General features: G+C 43.5%; 1 protein-coding gene across 1 annotated transcript; it reads right to left on the reverse strand.

Annotated features, from left to right (window-relative positions):
• Nucleotides 1-1,534: 1,534 nt before the first annotated feature.
• On the reverse strand, nt 1,535-16,051 carry PLD4 (phospholipase D family member 4). Its single transcript, XM_039712917.1, has 11 exons — nt 15,927-16,051; nt 12,938-13,027; nt 10,551-10,786; nt 9,692-9,875; nt 9,252-9,372; nt 8,756-8,883; nt 8,387-8,587; nt 7,748-7,887; nt 4,578-4,743; nt 3,405-3,501; nt 1,535-2,150 (listed from the first exon to the last, which is right to left on the reverse strand). Exons 1-11 carry the CDS (start codon nt 16,008-16,010, stop codon nt 1,933-1,935), a joined length of 1,665 nt encoding a protein of 554 aa, XP_039568851.1. The 5' UTR covers nt 16,011-16,051; the 3' UTR covers nt 1,535-1,932.
• Nucleotides 16,052-16,692: the final 641 nt, after the last annotated feature.

Genomic DNA, 16,692 nt, shown 5'->3' on the forward strand with positions numbered 1-16,692 from the left:
TGAAGAACCTTTTTCTAATAGCCAATCTGCCCAAGGATGATGCTAATAAATGACACTGGAGGACCCAGGATACATTTGGTACAGTCCTTAGCTTGGAGAAATCACAATCTAAACAAAAGAGATAAGTAAGAGATTATTGGATAAGGACTATTATTAACCCTGTTTCATAAATAGAAAAGAATTGAGACTCAAAGCCTGGTTATAATTTGCATGTCTAACAGAAAACAAGTAAATAAGAATCAAGGTATGAACGGGCTTCAAAAGTCTCACAAGAAACCAGGGAAATACTCCCAAGTTCCTCTTAGATCTAGTTCATTGTATTGTAAACTCCACCCTCACCTTCCCATATGTAGAGGAAAACCATCAGTGAAGTCAGTAAAGAAAATAGAACAGCACTCTCCTAAGCATCCATTTTTCTTTTAAAAGCCCAACCTTAACCCACCTTTATTTGTGGGTTAATAAGAAAAATTCTGCCACCTTGTCCAGAAACTGTCCCACGGAACAACTAATCCAGCACTGTCACATTTGAGCTCCTGACTAGAAGAGAAGGAAGTTTTCTTCTTACTCCTGCAATAGCTAGGCCTGCCAAAACAGAAAACACAGCTTGGAGTGCCATCTAGAGGAATGCGCTCCTCTACAGAAAACTGCTTTGTTGGATGAAGATGTAACGTCTCACAAAGATTTTCAAGCTAACTCTAGTAAAGAAACAGGGGGTGAGAGCACGAAAAGCACCTGCATTTCCTCAATATTTTGGCATGTATGTGAATACTCCCAAAATTTCAGCGATATCTGTACATGTCTTAGAAAATCTGCCACAGTAACAAGAAGCATTGATTTGTAATGATGGATAAGATACTTCAAGGAATCTTGGAAGAGTCTGAAGAGATAGCTAAGGAGAAGCCTGGAAACCAAAACAATTGAACATTGATGGGGGTCATCTCCGAAAGTCCTTATTTGTATGGGGATTTTTGTGTATGCACAGCCCTGGCAAGGCTGATGGAGCTCCAGCCCAGAGTCACTCACAGCTGGAGCACGGCCCTGCTCTCCTTTTCTGTCACCTCAGAAAGTCACCCAGGGCAGAGCTGTGGTAGATACAGATATCGGGGACCAGGTGGCTCAGAGCTGTGGTTCCTGAGTGACTGCAGGAGGAAGGGCAGCCCAGGAACACAACAGTGCTCAGGGCCAGCACCAGGCCAGCCCAGAAGGGGCAAGGAGCCTCTCCGAGCACTGCCCACAGTGCAGGTGGGATGCCCCAGCCACAACAGCACCCATGTAGCAGCTTTGTCATGCTCCCCATCCTGCTTGCTGCACAAGACTGACACACAGACACCCCCAGACACTCAGGGTTCCAGGGCAGCTGAGTTGGAAACTGGCCCCAAAGTTTAAATCCCAGGCATTTATCTCTAGCAGCTACCCTCAACACTTAGAAAGAGCTAACCTCTAATTTCTTCAACCAACATTAATTCCTGTATCTCTAATTTCTAAATGCTTTTAAAAATCTGCCCTTGCTGTTGTAGGTGATCATATACATGGCTGAAATGTGAAGGTGGCCAGGAGTTTATTAAAAATTTTTAAACACATGTAAACAAACATTACTAATGGAATTTTAGGTTGAAATACATAGTTTCTAAAGATAGAATAGCAGAGCAATAATGATCTGTGTCTCTGATGTTTGCTTTAGTGCCAGACAACTTGTCATACAACATTGTAAGCATTTCATTAACTCTGCAATGAGGTAATCACACAAAAAAATCAAACATCACACACTGACTAGTAGTTTTGCAGGTAAAGTCAGCTATCACAAATTCTCATGTCACCAATAAGGGTGCTACAATGAAGTGATTTCTCTGATGAAGACAAAAAGAAGAGTTCCTTGATTTGCACGTGAACAAGATTCAAATACTTTTTTTGTTTCTATTTTAAGTGCACATTTCAATTCACTTCAGGATCTCCATCCCAGTTACAGTCTTTCTGTCCCTGCACATCTTCCAGATTCACTGCATATTTGGAATTCCAGTCTCGCTCAAAAAGATTTTTCATCTGTTCCTGGACAGGTTGTTGCCTTCTTTGCAGATTGGTCAAATTCTGTTTGATAATTAGTCCCACTCCAGCTGTATCAGTGAAGTAGTTTTCTGACCAATTGGAAGTCCCTATGCAATGGAAAAGTAGCTGATTAGAAAACATTCATTTCCCAGTGTTCCGTTTGATCTCTGGGCTTTGTTGATTTGCACTATGACTGCAAATCTCATTAGGACCAATGAGGCAGCAAAAATCAGGTCACCTCCTCCTTATGCCAGACCTCAGGTTTTGAAAACTTGGTATTAACTGCAACCCTGAAGGTTCATAACCTTCTGATTCATTACAGCCTGTGACAGGATGTACAAATCTACTCATAAACATGGTAATAAAGTGCAATATTTGAGTATTAGTAAAGCCACTGTTTGACATGGCTTTTAGTGTTTAGTCTTTAATTTACTTAATTCTCTTCACTTGTTAAAGGAAAACAAAAGGAGAAAGTGGACTCCTGATCAATAAACCCTTGGGAGCTGCTCGGAGCTTGACATGCAAAGCCTCTTCTAAACCAGGCAAAGCTGGAAATCCAGCTGCAGACGTTGTCTTGGGCTCTTCTCCAAAGCCAGCTCAATTCAGAACATCAAGCACTGTGAGCAACACACATTTTATCACTTACACACTTCCCCTCATGATCACCTTAGCCAGAAAAATCTGTCAATTTCAGAAGGTGCTTAGGCATGAAAACAAATCATCTGCACATCTGCCTTCAAGTATAAAAGAAGTTTTTAAAGCATTGAAGGCAATTGGAGCTGTAAACCCTCAGCCAGCTGGAAGATCAGGCTATTTGCTGATGTGTATTTCTGGGAGGATGAGCTGGCTGAAATGACAGAGCACTTTCACGTCTCCTTTTGTGAGGGTTCCTAATAAAAGAATGAAATGTAAACATCCTGGCTTTCAGGAACAGCGCCCAGTTGACATTACTGTTTTCTCATTTCCTTTCCTAGAGTTCTGTTCAACAAACAGTGCATAGAATTAATTCCTCCCAGAAGTTCCTTTTTATTGAAGCACTATAACGTTATATACTGGAGCACCAGCTATCCCTGTGTCATTCTGAGCACACAGGCTGTGAAATTCCCACTGCTCTTGTCACAGGCTGTGCACTCAGCTTTGTCACGCTCTGCTCCTAATGGTTCACAATCATATGAAATCGTCTCTTACTGAACTTGACCTACATTATTTTCTTCCCTTCACATCTGTACTTCTTTACCTAGGACAGACTTTGCTTTATATGGCAAAATGAGGTGGTTTTTGGTATTGCAGCTGATCCTATCTCAGCCTCAGTCCAGTAGATCTGGAGATACTGTAAGTATTTGGAATAATGGAATACGTACCGATGTAGGCTACTTTATCAGTGACCATGTATTTGTTGTGATTCACTCTCCCATGAGGAATGTTTGTGTGATTGAGAACAGGAACAATGAAGAGTTTCTGGAGGGAGAGGAATTAAAAATATTAACACAAATACTAGAGTGAGGAACAGACATCATGATTGGACAGTGCATGTTTCCTATAGTTTCAAAGAATAGAAAAGTGTGGGAAGAACAAAAGAGAACATACTGCACTCTGTTATTGAATAGACCATAAAAGAGATTTTACTCCTATCCAAGAAAACTAGCAAATAATACTTCCACTATACATAAAACTGGATAAGCAATTAAGATCAGATACAGATAATGTTTGCCTCACAATGTTCCATTAGTGGCACAGCTATTATCATTACAGGGCAGACAATTAAATGCAGTTTTAGGCAGCTGTTTAATAGACTGCATTTACCACTGATTGCTGCTCTTATTTTGTGCGAGAATGGGCTGATCACAGACACAAGGGGTACTGTAGGCAACTGTAATGCCTAACTTTTTGTGTTAACTCTTACCAAAATCTACATTTCCTTTTTTTTTTCTTTTTTTTTTTTTTTTTTTTTTTTTTTTTTTTTCTGAAAGCACTCCTCCTTCTGTGATATTTCTCTGTCATTTTCTCTGCATGATTGGGAGCATCCACGTCTCTAATGTTGGGAGCATCCACACCATCCCCACTCCACCTGATCCATTCCAGCCTAATGCCTGTGGCCTGTGTGCAATATTTAGTGTTCAAGAACAGATCTATCTGTATAGGCAGACAGCAGAGCTCTCAGTTTTAAAAAAAACTGATACCAATTAGACTGATTTAACATATTCCGTGCAGGAAAAGGTCTCTGAGAGGAGCACTGAGTTATCATATAAACTGTTACTGTCACAATGCTCAGCAAAAGCAGCTGCCTGGATAATGTCTCTAGTGCCACAGCCAGGCACATACCTGATATCACTAGTAGCTTGAAATAGCTGCTTCCTCAAAGATTATCTATTGGGCTTTATTTTCACAAAAATGTGAAGCAGTCACTGCAAAACCAGACAACCTGCTTCTCTAAAAGCTAACGTTTGCACACACAAACAGCAGCTTGTTCTCAGAAATCAGTGTGGGACTGTATGCTCAATCTCTCTTTCCAAAATCAGGTTTCTTATTCATACCACGTCAACACTGATGTGGGCGTGCGGGTTGTTGAGAGCACGCAGGGACCTCAGGTAGTGGAGCATGGCTGGGTCAGTGTACGCCCAGCAGCTGACCAGGAGCCGGACCTGCACTCTGTGGTTGAAAGCCGCTCGCCTCAGGGCATTGTCAATGGCTGGCCAGTACCTGCAGAAAACCAGGTGTGTGCAAAAAGGGATATTTTTTTTAAACAGTTCACTAGAAAGCTGTGAAGTTGAACTGAGACTATGATGTACGGATGGGATTTGTGATGTCTGGGAAGTGAAGCACTTGTGGCTTCCCTGAAGGTATAAACAAGGTTTCTGCCTTCTACCAAGTCCGTTCTTTTCACAGAATGTGTTTTGAGACCTCCAGACTCTGCCAAGCTGAGGTGAAATTCATCAAACAGTTTAAAGCTTAGTAAAGTGCACATACACAGATACACACATAGCATGGTGCCACCATGCTTATCTCCTTGGGAAACTGAAGATAACAATAGCAGCTCCAGGGTAAAGCCAGTTCATACGGCACAGAGTAAAAGGGCAGTGCAGAGCCCAGAGGAAAGTCTAAGAACCATTTTGCAGAACCATTTTTCAGACCCCTGGAGACTGTTTCCAGTGTCTGCAGAGATCCTGTGCCATCAGCCAGCATGGGCAGACTCTATCCCTCCCCACCCCTCTCTGTTCTCGTTGTGTGTGCCCAAGGTAATGGACACAGCTGTGCTCTCCATGTTCCCTGAACATGGGAAAATCCATTTTCCTGACACTTGTGTTGGCTGTAGCTATAGGGAACATCCTTCACCCAGCTACACAACACTGAGAGCTGGACAATGTGCATCCCAGGGCTGGTAACTCCAAACACCCACGTGGCATTTTCATTGCATAGATCCTAACAAATGCTGCACGGAGGGAGACAAGCATGTTTAGTACAGATTGGAGGGCTGATGCAGAGAGAGATGCAGCATTTGCTCACAGTCCCACGAGCAATGATGAATTAATTTGCCTAACTTAATCCTTTTGGTCTTATGTACAAAGGCCTGGATTCTCTGATCCTCCCCCGTGCATCGTCCTATTGCAATCAATGGTCTGGTCACATGCTCTGAGGCTCAGGCTTGACTTATAGATCCTGAACAGCTTGGAAAACCATGCTATTTGAAATGCAAGTTTTGAATGGTTTCAATTTTTAAAATATATCAGTTTCTACTTGATTAACACTCAGACATTAGACAGCAGCTTTGTTCCCTCTGCCTCAGCTGCTGGAGGAACCTAACCTGAACTAATCAGCTTCAATTCATGGCACTACAGCTGGTTGCTGTGGAGATAGCCTGAGGCCCTGTGCCACTTTCCCTGGGCCTTTCAAACCCTTGTTTGCATCTGATCAGCCCTAGATGTCACAAACTGTGGATTAAGCCTTCAGATGAAGAATAAGGAGTGTTAATGCACTCAGTCCTAAGGGGGAAAAGAGACTTTCTGGGAACTTATCCCCAGAAAGATGAGTGGGTTCTCAGAAGATAAGAAACCCAGATACTCAATTGTATTACATATAAACTGAAAATCCTCTGAGGTGTTTGATTTATTAAACATAGCCTCCAAGTTGAAGCTAGTCTTGAGATTTTGTTTCTTGGACAGTGGAATTATCTGCATCTCTCTATTATCCTAAAATCTTCCCCATAACACAGCTATGCCTCAGCTGAACAACAGAGGCTTTACACAGTTGTGGAAGAGGGACACAATGCATGGTATCATTCTGGCTAAATGGCAGCCTAGAGCTTACCCTATTCAACAAGAAATCTTGTACATAGTTCTTGCACTTTAACTTCTTGCTCAGATTATTTAGCTGGTTGGAAAACTCAGAAATGTTGTAAGCAGATAATTCAGAGCGCTTGGTTGCATATAAACATCCCAATTCAAGCATATCTAAGAGGATTTGGGAGTCTTAGTGCTGCCCCATGACTGTGTAACCTTCTGTGCTGCTCAGGTTTGGGTTCATGTGCAGAGTTCTGCTGTGGCCTCGGCAGTCTCTGGGACCAGGGCAGTGGTTCACCACGCTCAGGCTCAAGGCCAGGCTGGATGGGGCTTTGAGCAGCCAGGTCTAGTGAAAGGTGTCCCTGCCCATGGCACAGGAGGGGAGGAATGAGATGCTCTGCAGCCCAAACCATTCTATGATTCTGTGATTAGTCCCGATCACCACTATCACCTTATCTCTGAAGCTGCTGCTAGAACTTAGATGGAATTATTAAAAACAAAACAAAAACCCCAAACAACAACAACAACAACAACAAAAACCCTCAACAACAGCAACAAAAAACCTCCAACCCCCAAACAAACAAAAAACCCCAAAGTTTCTTTTAGAGGCTGCTTCAGCTCTCACTGCAAAGGTCAGGAGAGTCAAGAACCACCCTCTAAACTACTGGTCAAGTGCATCAAGCAGAAAATAGAGCAGGAAGTCAAGGCTCTTCAGAAGTAAAGGACATCAAGAAATAAAAATGGGAGCAAGAAAGGAGAGCACAGCAATGTTTTTTTCTGAAAAATCTGATGTCAGATATATTTCTGGTGTTCCCTTTCCCCTCTCAATTCATAAAGCTGCTGTGTTGAATTTTGGAGGACGCTGGACCTGACTGTTCCTCGTATGACATTTCACAGCTTTTCTGCTGTGTGTAGAGCAAGCACAGGAGTGTGCTCCAAAACAGCACCAAAGCACACAGGTATTGGTAATCATCCTTCCTGCAGCATCAGGACTGGAATCACAGAATCCTAGAATTGTTAGGTTCTGGAAAAGACCTTTAAGATTATCAAGGCTGACTCTCAGCCCAGCACCAGCACCATGTTCACCACTAGACCATGTATTCAAGTACCATAGCCACAGAAATTTTAAACATTTCCAGGGATGGTGGCTCCACCAATTCCCTGGTATTCTATTCCAATACCTGACAACCCTTTCCATTAATTTCTTCTTCCTAATATCCAATCTAAACCTCCCCTGGCACAACTTGAGGCTGTTTCCTCTCTTCCTGTCCCTTGGTACCTGGGAGGCACAGTCTGTGGGATGGTTGTGAATGCAGAGCAAAGCCTCTCTCCATTCTGAATATTTTCATTGCAGAAGGAGGGGAATCATACTTTGTCTTTTCTTTAAATAGTACAAGTAGCTGATTTGCTCAGGATTGAAATTGTACCTTTTTGGATTAACAAAGCGGCTGGTAGGGAAATACTCCATAACAGAAACATAAACAAACTTCTGTGCCTGTCTGATAATACTGAGAATAGCATAGAGGTCATGGGTGCGACCTTCTGGACAAAATGCTGGAGGGGAAGCCTGTAAAAAAAAAAAAGAAAGAAAGAGAACACATAGATCAGTGATTTAATTTTTTAAATTATTTTTTAAGACTTATTTATGTTTAGAGCTTATGTTTAGAGTCAAATTTCCATTAAAATATCAAAGCACTTGAGATGGATCACCATCTTTATTTTTTAAAACTTATTTATGTTTAGAGCTGTCAAATTTTCATTAAAATATCAAAGCACTTGAGATGGATCACCATCTTTCCTCATGCCTTCCATATCCTGCTGGGTCAGATACTTATTGATCTATTGAGGCTACAGGTGATTAAAAGAGACCTGCATGCTGTTCCTGCCGTACAAATTGACAGCTTATGCTGGGTTTATCCCTATCCTTTGAATAGTTCCAGAGAAACCTAAGGAACAAATCATTATCCACCTGGAACACAGGCAACTGAGGAGGACTGCTGAAGAAACTTTCCTGGTCAATCCTTAAACAGTTTACACTCTGTCGTGTTATTGTCAAACATACTTACAGAAAAATAGGTTTCTGTCAAGATTCCATTAAATTCTACTTCCAGAGGCTGACGATTGTTAATGTGGGTTGAATAATTAAGAGGCCAAGGGATTGGGATGGTAGCATTAGGGTATCCAACATCCCAGTAGGTCCTAAATGTTTTCCAGAGGTCTTGAGCCAAGCAGCTGCAGTTATACATCACAGCACCAAACTCTTTCACCTGCAGAGAGAGCAAGCTGTGTCACAGCCCCAGAAGGAGCCACCCCCAGGGGTTTCTTTGCTGTTTCTTCTGCTCTGACAATATTTTACATAATTATGATTTTTCTCTGTTATCTGCTAGGACATGAATTTTCCCCCAGATTTTTGAACACACAGGAGCAGACATTACCTGAGACAAAGATCTCCAGTCCATGTTTGCACTACCAATAAATATGTGTTTCATATCTACTATCCAGAATTTGCTATGCAACACTCCTCCTGTCAGACGTCCAAAATCAATCTTTTTCACATGAGCCCCTGAAGAAAGATGGAGAGGGGAAAAAAGAGTTTAGGTACAGCACGAAGATGGTTCCTCAACAGCCAGAACACATCTGCATGTCTGACTCTTGCAGGCAGTAACAACTACCAAAATTCACAAGCACTCATTCCTGGGAACACAGTAACTCGGGAAAAAAAAAAAAAAAAAAAAAAAGCAAAATGTGAACTTTCAGAAGATCCTAAAGAGCATGCAACACAGAAAGCAAGCATGAACTGGTGAGCAGATGGGGCTTGTCCTGTGAATCCATTTAAGCACCACATCAGAACAGGCCTTGGAAACCAGGTTTCCATGGATGCCTTTTTGCAATACAGAAGCTGTGAGTGGATCACTGAAAGGAAATAATTACCTTTTTCCTCTAAAAGCTCAAGGTCCCTTGATTTTGTAGCCAGACTTGGTGAACTTGCTGCAATATACAAAGAGACATTCTCTGCGAGTAACCTCTCAAACCTCTGCAGAATATCTTCACCCTGTGTGGGAAATTGTTATTTTTTTTTAATTTGTTACAGAAGGTGTAGTGAGATATATGCAAGTGCAGTATTACTAATGGGTACTTCCTTTGAAGAACCCCAGCACAAGGAAGGTCAGAAATTTCACTTATTTCAGCCTAACTTGACTAAAGGAGGAAGGCTGGAGTGTTGCTTCAGAACAGCATGGAAAACCTTCCTGGATTTGCAGGAGGAGTTAGGCAATGTCTCTGGGAGACAGACCACACAGCCAGTCTGCCCTCTACCACATGGGCATGAGGAAAAACAACCACAGATGTGCTTGCTGTTGATTTTACCTTACCTGCTTGGAAGAGGAGTCATTGACACCGATATCCTTCCCAGTAAGAGACCAGTAGAAAGAAGCCACGTGCACTTTTTCCTGGGCTAGATCAAGCAGTCTCGTCCAGGCCTGGTACAAGGGTTTGGCTGCGGTGCTGTTTATCTCGAAGGGTAAGTCATAAGGAACATTTTCCACGAGTTCAAAGCTGCAATGGCAATTATGTATTGTGAAGCAACTGACTGTGACCCCAACAGGACACCAAGTCAGGCTGCACAGTTGGCCTTGCTGGGTGTCAACCTCCACAGCAAACAAGGTGAGCTGGACAAAGAGGCTGGCAGTGTTCTCTACCCCTAATTTTTGTAGCCAGGCTTATATTGTTGTACAGCAACCTCCCAAATTCAGCAGAATGGCTTCTCAGTATCCATTCTGAGCTTTTTATTTTTCCATGCCCAAGATGTGGAGAAAAGCAATCCCCCATAGCTGGATGTTGCTAGGGTACCCTGTTCACCCTCTCCCAGCACAGACATTCCCTGCCCCCCCAGCCTCTGGGAAAGGCTGCTCTGCCAGCTGGTCACTCTGCTGCCTCCCACTGCTGCCACAGAAGGAGTCTGGCTGGAGGGGGCAGAGGAGGAACCGAGCTGAGATGAACACACAAGCACAGGACTGGGAGAGGAGCTGTGACACTGCCCCTACTGCCCCTCACAGCAGGCACCTGCCAATCACCCAGTGCCTAAACAGCACCCCCGCTCTTCCCAAATTAGTGGTGCTTCATCACTTGTGATACAGTGGGAAGAGAATAAAACCCATGCTGATATTATCAGTACTGTAACTATTTCTCCACCTGTGATGACTTCTCCATGTGCCTTCTAACCTGACTCACCTGCAGGAGTCATTGCATCTATTGGTGCCTTCCTCAGTTATTGTGGTTCTTGGGAGATCTCCATAGAGTCCTTCTTGCTCTGGGAGATCTCTGTACAGTCCTTCCTCCTGCACATTTCTGTAAATGCTGACAACTGCTGCTTCTTCTCTGTGAGCATCAGCTGTGCTGTCCATACTCAGGAAGTAAAAAGCCATCAGGACAAGACCAAGCATCAGAATTGCCCCTAAGATTTGAAACTGGAACAGAACCACAGAGGAGAAGATTTAAGTGATCACCAAGACATTGATGCACCAGCTGATGGATGACTGCAGGTGAATGTGCAGGTGCACATTCCTGTGCAGGTGAATAAATCACAATCTTTGAATAGATCTGTTTGCAGCTACTGACAGACAGTGTTCTTAGGTGCAGCACTGAAAGTGAGGAATAACTGTTCAAGGTCTGCTGGACAACCTGAGCAACCTGATCTACTTGAGGATATCCCTTCTCTCTGCAGGGTTGTTGGATTAGATGACATTTAAAAGGTCCCTTTAAACTCAAATGGAGTGCAGTGAGAAGGACCAAAACTTGCTAAAATTATTCACATTGAAACCCCAAAATCAGGGAAGAAAGGTAAACAAAGAGACAGGAGAATAAATTGAAGGAACTGCTAAAAAACAAAAGAGAAAATTCTGAACCTAAGTGAAAACAATAAAAGCCAATGGGATGACATGACATGCAGGGAAATGGACCAAATCTTGCCCAATTGATCCTCATTGAAATGGCAATATTTCATTCCCTTCCTGAAAGGAAGAACTTCCTGAAATTTCACAAAATCTTGAAATCAGAGAATCAAGTGGAACAAACACGCTGGAAAGGAGATATGATCAAATAAATTGCAAATGGGGGGGGCGGGGGGTGGAAGAAAATTTGGAAATAGACTGGTGTTGGTTTATGTGAAGACCATGATTTTAGTTCCATTTTTTGGTTGAATTTTTTTTTGTGCCAACATATCAATTGGGTTTTTCTCAGGTTTTGTGATCAATTTGACATTGATTAGCTTTATTTTAGTACAGGACCAATGGATGTTCAACAAAATTTCTACCAAAATCAAAATAGGGAAGTTTCTAACACAAGATTAGCTGCGAGATTAAGCCAAACATTACTATAAAAAGGAAGTTTGTGTTGTCAGGGGAGAAAAAACAGTTCAGAAAGTGTCAGAGGCAGAAAGACATTTTGAGGTTTCTGAACACGTTCTGGTTTTGTCTTAAACCTCCCTTAATTGAAACTACACAAATCTCATTTATCCATGTGCACAGTATTCCCATGTTGTTCTAGTGTGGTGAGTTAGTTTCATTTCCCTTTTGCTGCGCATTCATTTTTTTTCCTGAATGTAGATTAAAAAAAAAAAAATAGCCTGGCTACCTGGTAGCTTCAGATCTGCAGTCCAGCCACTCACATACTAAAAAAATTACAGCACCAGGCTCTTAATGCTGCCCTGTACCAAGCAGGAAAAGACAAACAGCCACACAGGCAGATCTATCCCCCAGTACTTATCCTGGCTGGCTCCCCATGGCAATTTGTGGGAGCTGGAGCCATCCACCAGCCTGTGATAGGCAACATGGACTTCAGAGCTGAGCTTCTGAGCTTCCAGGCAGGAGAATCGAGTCTGGGGGTGGTCATGAGGCTGTAGCCATAAATCTGAGCTCCCAAAAGGGCACATGGGAAAACCATACAGAAACCACTTGCCTCTAAAAATTTCTGTTTCAGTTTCTATGTGGATAAAGCTTCTTGCTTTTAATCTTCTCTGCTTTTCTCAAAATCTACAGTGCTGACATAGATTTCAGGCAGTGATTTGAATAAAATAATCATCTTTAAGCTATCTACTTACATTTTTGCCCTCTGGCTCGTTCTTCACCTTACCACAAAAAAAAATCTCATCCATTTTTAACAGTTCCACATTTCATCACATGAACACATTAGCAAGACTCAGGTTTTAGAAGACAGTTCTAAGGTAAGAAATCTATTTTAAAGTCACATCATGGCTGTCACCATGCTACATACTGTGATGTCCAGGTACTCTGGGCATCTGAATAAATGAATACATGAATACATGAATAAGTGCTGTGCCAGTGGTGGAAGCGGGGCTGTTTGTACGAGTGTGGTTTCCTTGTCCTGAGCCAGACGGAGCTGCAGGATTTATCTCCACAGTACTCCCTCTGGGCAAGGTTTGATCAGTCTACCGGATAAATCAATGAGGGTTTTGTCGCTCACTTGTTTACAAATGGGATTGAAACCTACACAGTTCTCTAAAATGGCCAATAAAATCATTCTTAACCTGTTATTTCTTTTCAGAAATGTCAGCACAATCTCAGCTCTTGTAAGCAAATGTGGTGTATCCCAATAATTACCATTTTGACGTCTTTTTGATTGTTCACGCCTAATTTCATGCTGGAGGACTCATTAAACATCAGGGATGTTTTTAATGCTTTTTTCACAATCTGCAAAACAGAAATGTATGCAAAGGGAAAAATAAAGCTTTATGACAACATTTGTGTACAGCCAATTACAGACAAAAAGTGCAGGTTACTGCCACTGCTTTACACAGTGCTCTGAGATTTGAGTATGGATCTGTGCAACATCCTCCCTGTATTATGGGTCTTGAGTGGCACCAACAGATTCCAAAGTGACAGAGAGATATGTCCCCACTGTTTTTCCCCAGTGCTGTCTACACACAAAAATCCCTGCAGTAATTAATGTGCAAACAGCTGCATCACTGCCTCTTCCAGCCATCCTTCAACAGCCACTTTTGTCCTGTTGCAAACGAACATATTTGCCAACAAGCAGTAATTAAATGCAGAAGCAGTGGGTGATAGTGTGCAGCATCAGTCTCATCCTGCGTGTGGCTCTGTGCTTCTGCTCTCTTCCTGTGCCTGTGAGTTGTCTTCAATGTCAGTGTCTCTTCCAGAAGTGACTATTTTAATGGGACAGGGACCAGGCTGAAATACAAACTCCCCTTCTCCCCCATTGCAGTTGTAACTCTAGAAAATAAGTTATCTTCTTTTCCTTCTCAGGCAGTATTTCTCCAATCTTTTGTTACCACCAGCAGAAGGCAACCATAAGAGCAAGTACCAAAATATGCCAATATGACTGCAGATGGCCAGACAGGGGGAGTTGGCACTTGCCTGTTTTACCTTCTCAAAAACTTGACACATGCCCAGTGGGTCATGAATCATCCCTGCATTGGCAGAGGTGAATTTACCCCACGGTGCCTGATGACACTTTCCATTCTCAGAAGCAAGAAGCAGATCCTGGGGTACAGCAGATCTCAGAAGGAGCTACCAGATGATGCCTCCACCTGTCCAGTCCCTGAACCACTGCTTCTGACCCCTGAGCCACTGGGCTTTTGTAGCCTGGAGGGTGAGCATGCTGCAGTGGTACTGGATGTGGATTGCTCTCTGGGTGGCCACACTCAAAAAATTTTACATAGCAAGGATCCTGCCAGGCTTGTCCCATCCATCTTGGCGTGTGTTCACAGCTGTTGTCACCTGAACTGGGTGGGCTTACAGTGTCTGCCCTCCCAGCAGTAAAGCAGCACGGCCATACACATTCCCTGCTGCTTCTGGCTCCTGCCCACTCCACCTTTCTGTGTGGATGCTGTGGCTGTATGGAACAGGCAGGGGGTGGACACAGCCCCAGAGGCTTCCTTGACTCACAGGTACTGGTGGGGCTGAACCAAAGGGGTGGAGGATGTCTTGGAAGACAAGGGAGGTGGGTCTGAAACAGTGACAGGGAATGCAGGGAGGGATGTGGAAAGGGAAGGCCTGTGGTGAAAGAGCAGGCAAGAGAGAATGATGAAGATGAAGGAGGTGGAGAGGGAAGAAAAGGTACAAACACTCCCGCTTAAAAGCACACTGGAGCTGCATAGAAGAAAGCCCTGTTTCCATTTCAGGACCTGTTTGTTGTTATCAGCTGTGATCACTATGGCAGGGCCCACTTCTCAAAGTAGTTTTACTCACACTTTTCACTGTCACTTCCTTTTGCTGCCCCAGGCTCAGCTGCAAGCTTTTCCACTAGAAATAGTTACAAATGCTGGCAGGTAAATATCCATTCTCCCAGCCCTGGAGAAATGGAGTGGCTGCCAGCAGTGAAAGACAGTTGGCCATTCCCATACCTCTGAAAACCCAGTTCATGTTTTTAGCACAATATAAAAACCCACTGTCTCACCCCAAAGAGCTGACAGCCCAAGCAGATGGGGGGATATAACCCACCACACAGAGAAAGGTGTGACAGCAACACACATGAGAGGAAGTGGTCACATCCCAACACAGAAATCTTAGTGGGAAGAAAGGGAAGAGAGAGCAAGAGTGAAGATGTGAAAGAGTTGGGTAGAAAGTGAGAAAAAGGTATTTTAAAGGAGGAGGAGGAGGAGAAAGGTGTCTGACAAAGAGCAGCAGCCCTTCAGGCTGGGCCAGGAGAGCCCACTGAGGCTGCAGGTCACACTCCACAGCTTGTGGCTTTGGCACAGCTGTCCCAGTCAGCTGGGCTGGCCAGGAACAAACAGCCACCACGAGTGCTTTTCATCACAGAACTGGAGCTGAGAGGTGTCCCTCTGTCTCCCTTGTCCCTCTGGCTCCTGAAGTCCCATCTGATGGCCCAGGAAGTGTCTTGGCAAAAAACTGCAGGTGTCAGTGCTATTAGAGCCACATGATGGCCTCAAATGGATGGAGCTTACCAAAACAACTTGTTTCACTTCTCTTTTTCAGCAACAGTTACAAAATGTCTTCCAAAAGCAGCGTTTTTCTTAAAATATGAAGGTGAACAGATTTCTTATGTGCTGTGATAGAATCACCTACCATTCTGTTGAAACAATGCCCTTCTTAATGTTTTTAACTGGTGATGGGTTGAAGTCCCACCTGTACAGAAGTCGTGAGAACTGCTCCAACACAGTTTAATTCAGACACAACCAGAATTCCTAAGAATAATGTTGTATCTAGTCAGCAGTTAACTACAGCTCCCTTGAAGCTTTCAGGGCTCTACCAGCTGCCAGTTTCAATGACTGAATGAAGTTCATCCAAGAGCAATGAATATAAGAACTGCTTAACATTGCTTCACAGGCTGGGGCACCACCAGCTAGTGCCTGTCTGCTGAGTACCCACAGGGCACTGCTGTTTATAACATTAAGGTTACTTTCTCTTAGTCTCCAAAATACCTCTTGGTACTTCTTTTCTTCACCACCAACAAATTGTGTCAGACTTTGAACTTCAAACACAAGAATGTGATTTTTCACTACACCAGATGCTCCCCAGGAGCTGTTTGAAGTTCCTCAGATGAACAAGGTGCATTCATCTCTCCATGGCCACCCCCCAGCTCTCTCAAGATGAAGACAAAGGTACTTACCATCCTGGAAGGTCTTCTGCTGTGTGGATGTCCCCCTGAACTCTGATGTTTCTCCCAGTCTTGTGTACAAAAGGCAATATTCATGCTCTGTCAGCACATTTGTTTAGGGTTCTTCTGGTTTTTTCTCCTCCTGCTGTAGATCACTTCCTCTTAGACACTGAGTTTCACAATGTGTACTGACAGCGTACTAAGTTGTCCTCCAGTTGTTGTGAGCCAGTTCTTAAACTCTGGGTCCTGGTCTTCACATGTTTGCCATAACCTGCTCTGTTGGATGGCAAAGCTCCCACTCAGTGGTGGAAACTCAGAGTCCACATCAACAAGAGAAGACTCTGGTTGGAAGGACTGCTTGGCTCTGGTGCTCTTAGCAGCCCAAACATGGCTCTATTTTCACTGCATTATTCTTAACCAGAATCTTCATTTTGAGCAGATAAACCAACCCTCCAAAACAACCTCTCTACAAAGTTTTTCTTGAAAGCACTTCCCTGCTCAGTCGTGCTTGGACAAACACAAGGGGGCAAGGCAGCTCCTTTGCAACAAGGCAGCCCTTGTCTTGAACAAATGGCATTTGGAATTTGCAGTGATGCTCTTGAGGGGTTATATCTGACAGAGGTGGGGGCAGCTTCTAAGAAATTATGCCTTCTATAAAAATCCAAAGGCTGCACCTCAGCTGACACAAATCCTTCTGGGAATGCTGCTGTTTACCTCCAGGCAACCTCTCGTTCCTACTGAACCCAAGGATGCAGTTCCCTAGTGCAGTGCCAGAGGA

Source organism: Passer montanus, unplaced genomic scaffold (genome assembly GCF_014805655.1).
Source record: "Passer montanus isolate IOZ18808 unplaced genomic scaffold, ASM1480565v1 scaffold27, whole genome shotgun sequence".
Taxonomy (NCBI): domain Eukaryota; kingdom Metazoa; phylum Chordata; class Aves; order Passeriformes; family Passeridae; genus Passer; species Passer montanus.

Excerpts from the sequence above, each read along its gene's own strand:
- PLD4 (XM_039712917.1), bottom strand. The coding sequence starts at position 16,010 with ATGAATATTGCCTTTTGTACACAAGACTGGGAGAAACATCAGAGTTCA. Across the intron at positions 9,373-9,691 it reads ATGACTCCTCTTCCAAGCAG|GGTGAAGATATTCTGCAGAG; the intron begins GTAAGGTAAAAT and ends TTTCCCACACAG. Across the intron at positions 3,502-4,577 it reads CCCACATCAGTGTTGACGTG|AAACTCTTCATTGTTCCTGT; the intron begins GTATGAATAAGA and ends CTCTCCCTCCAG.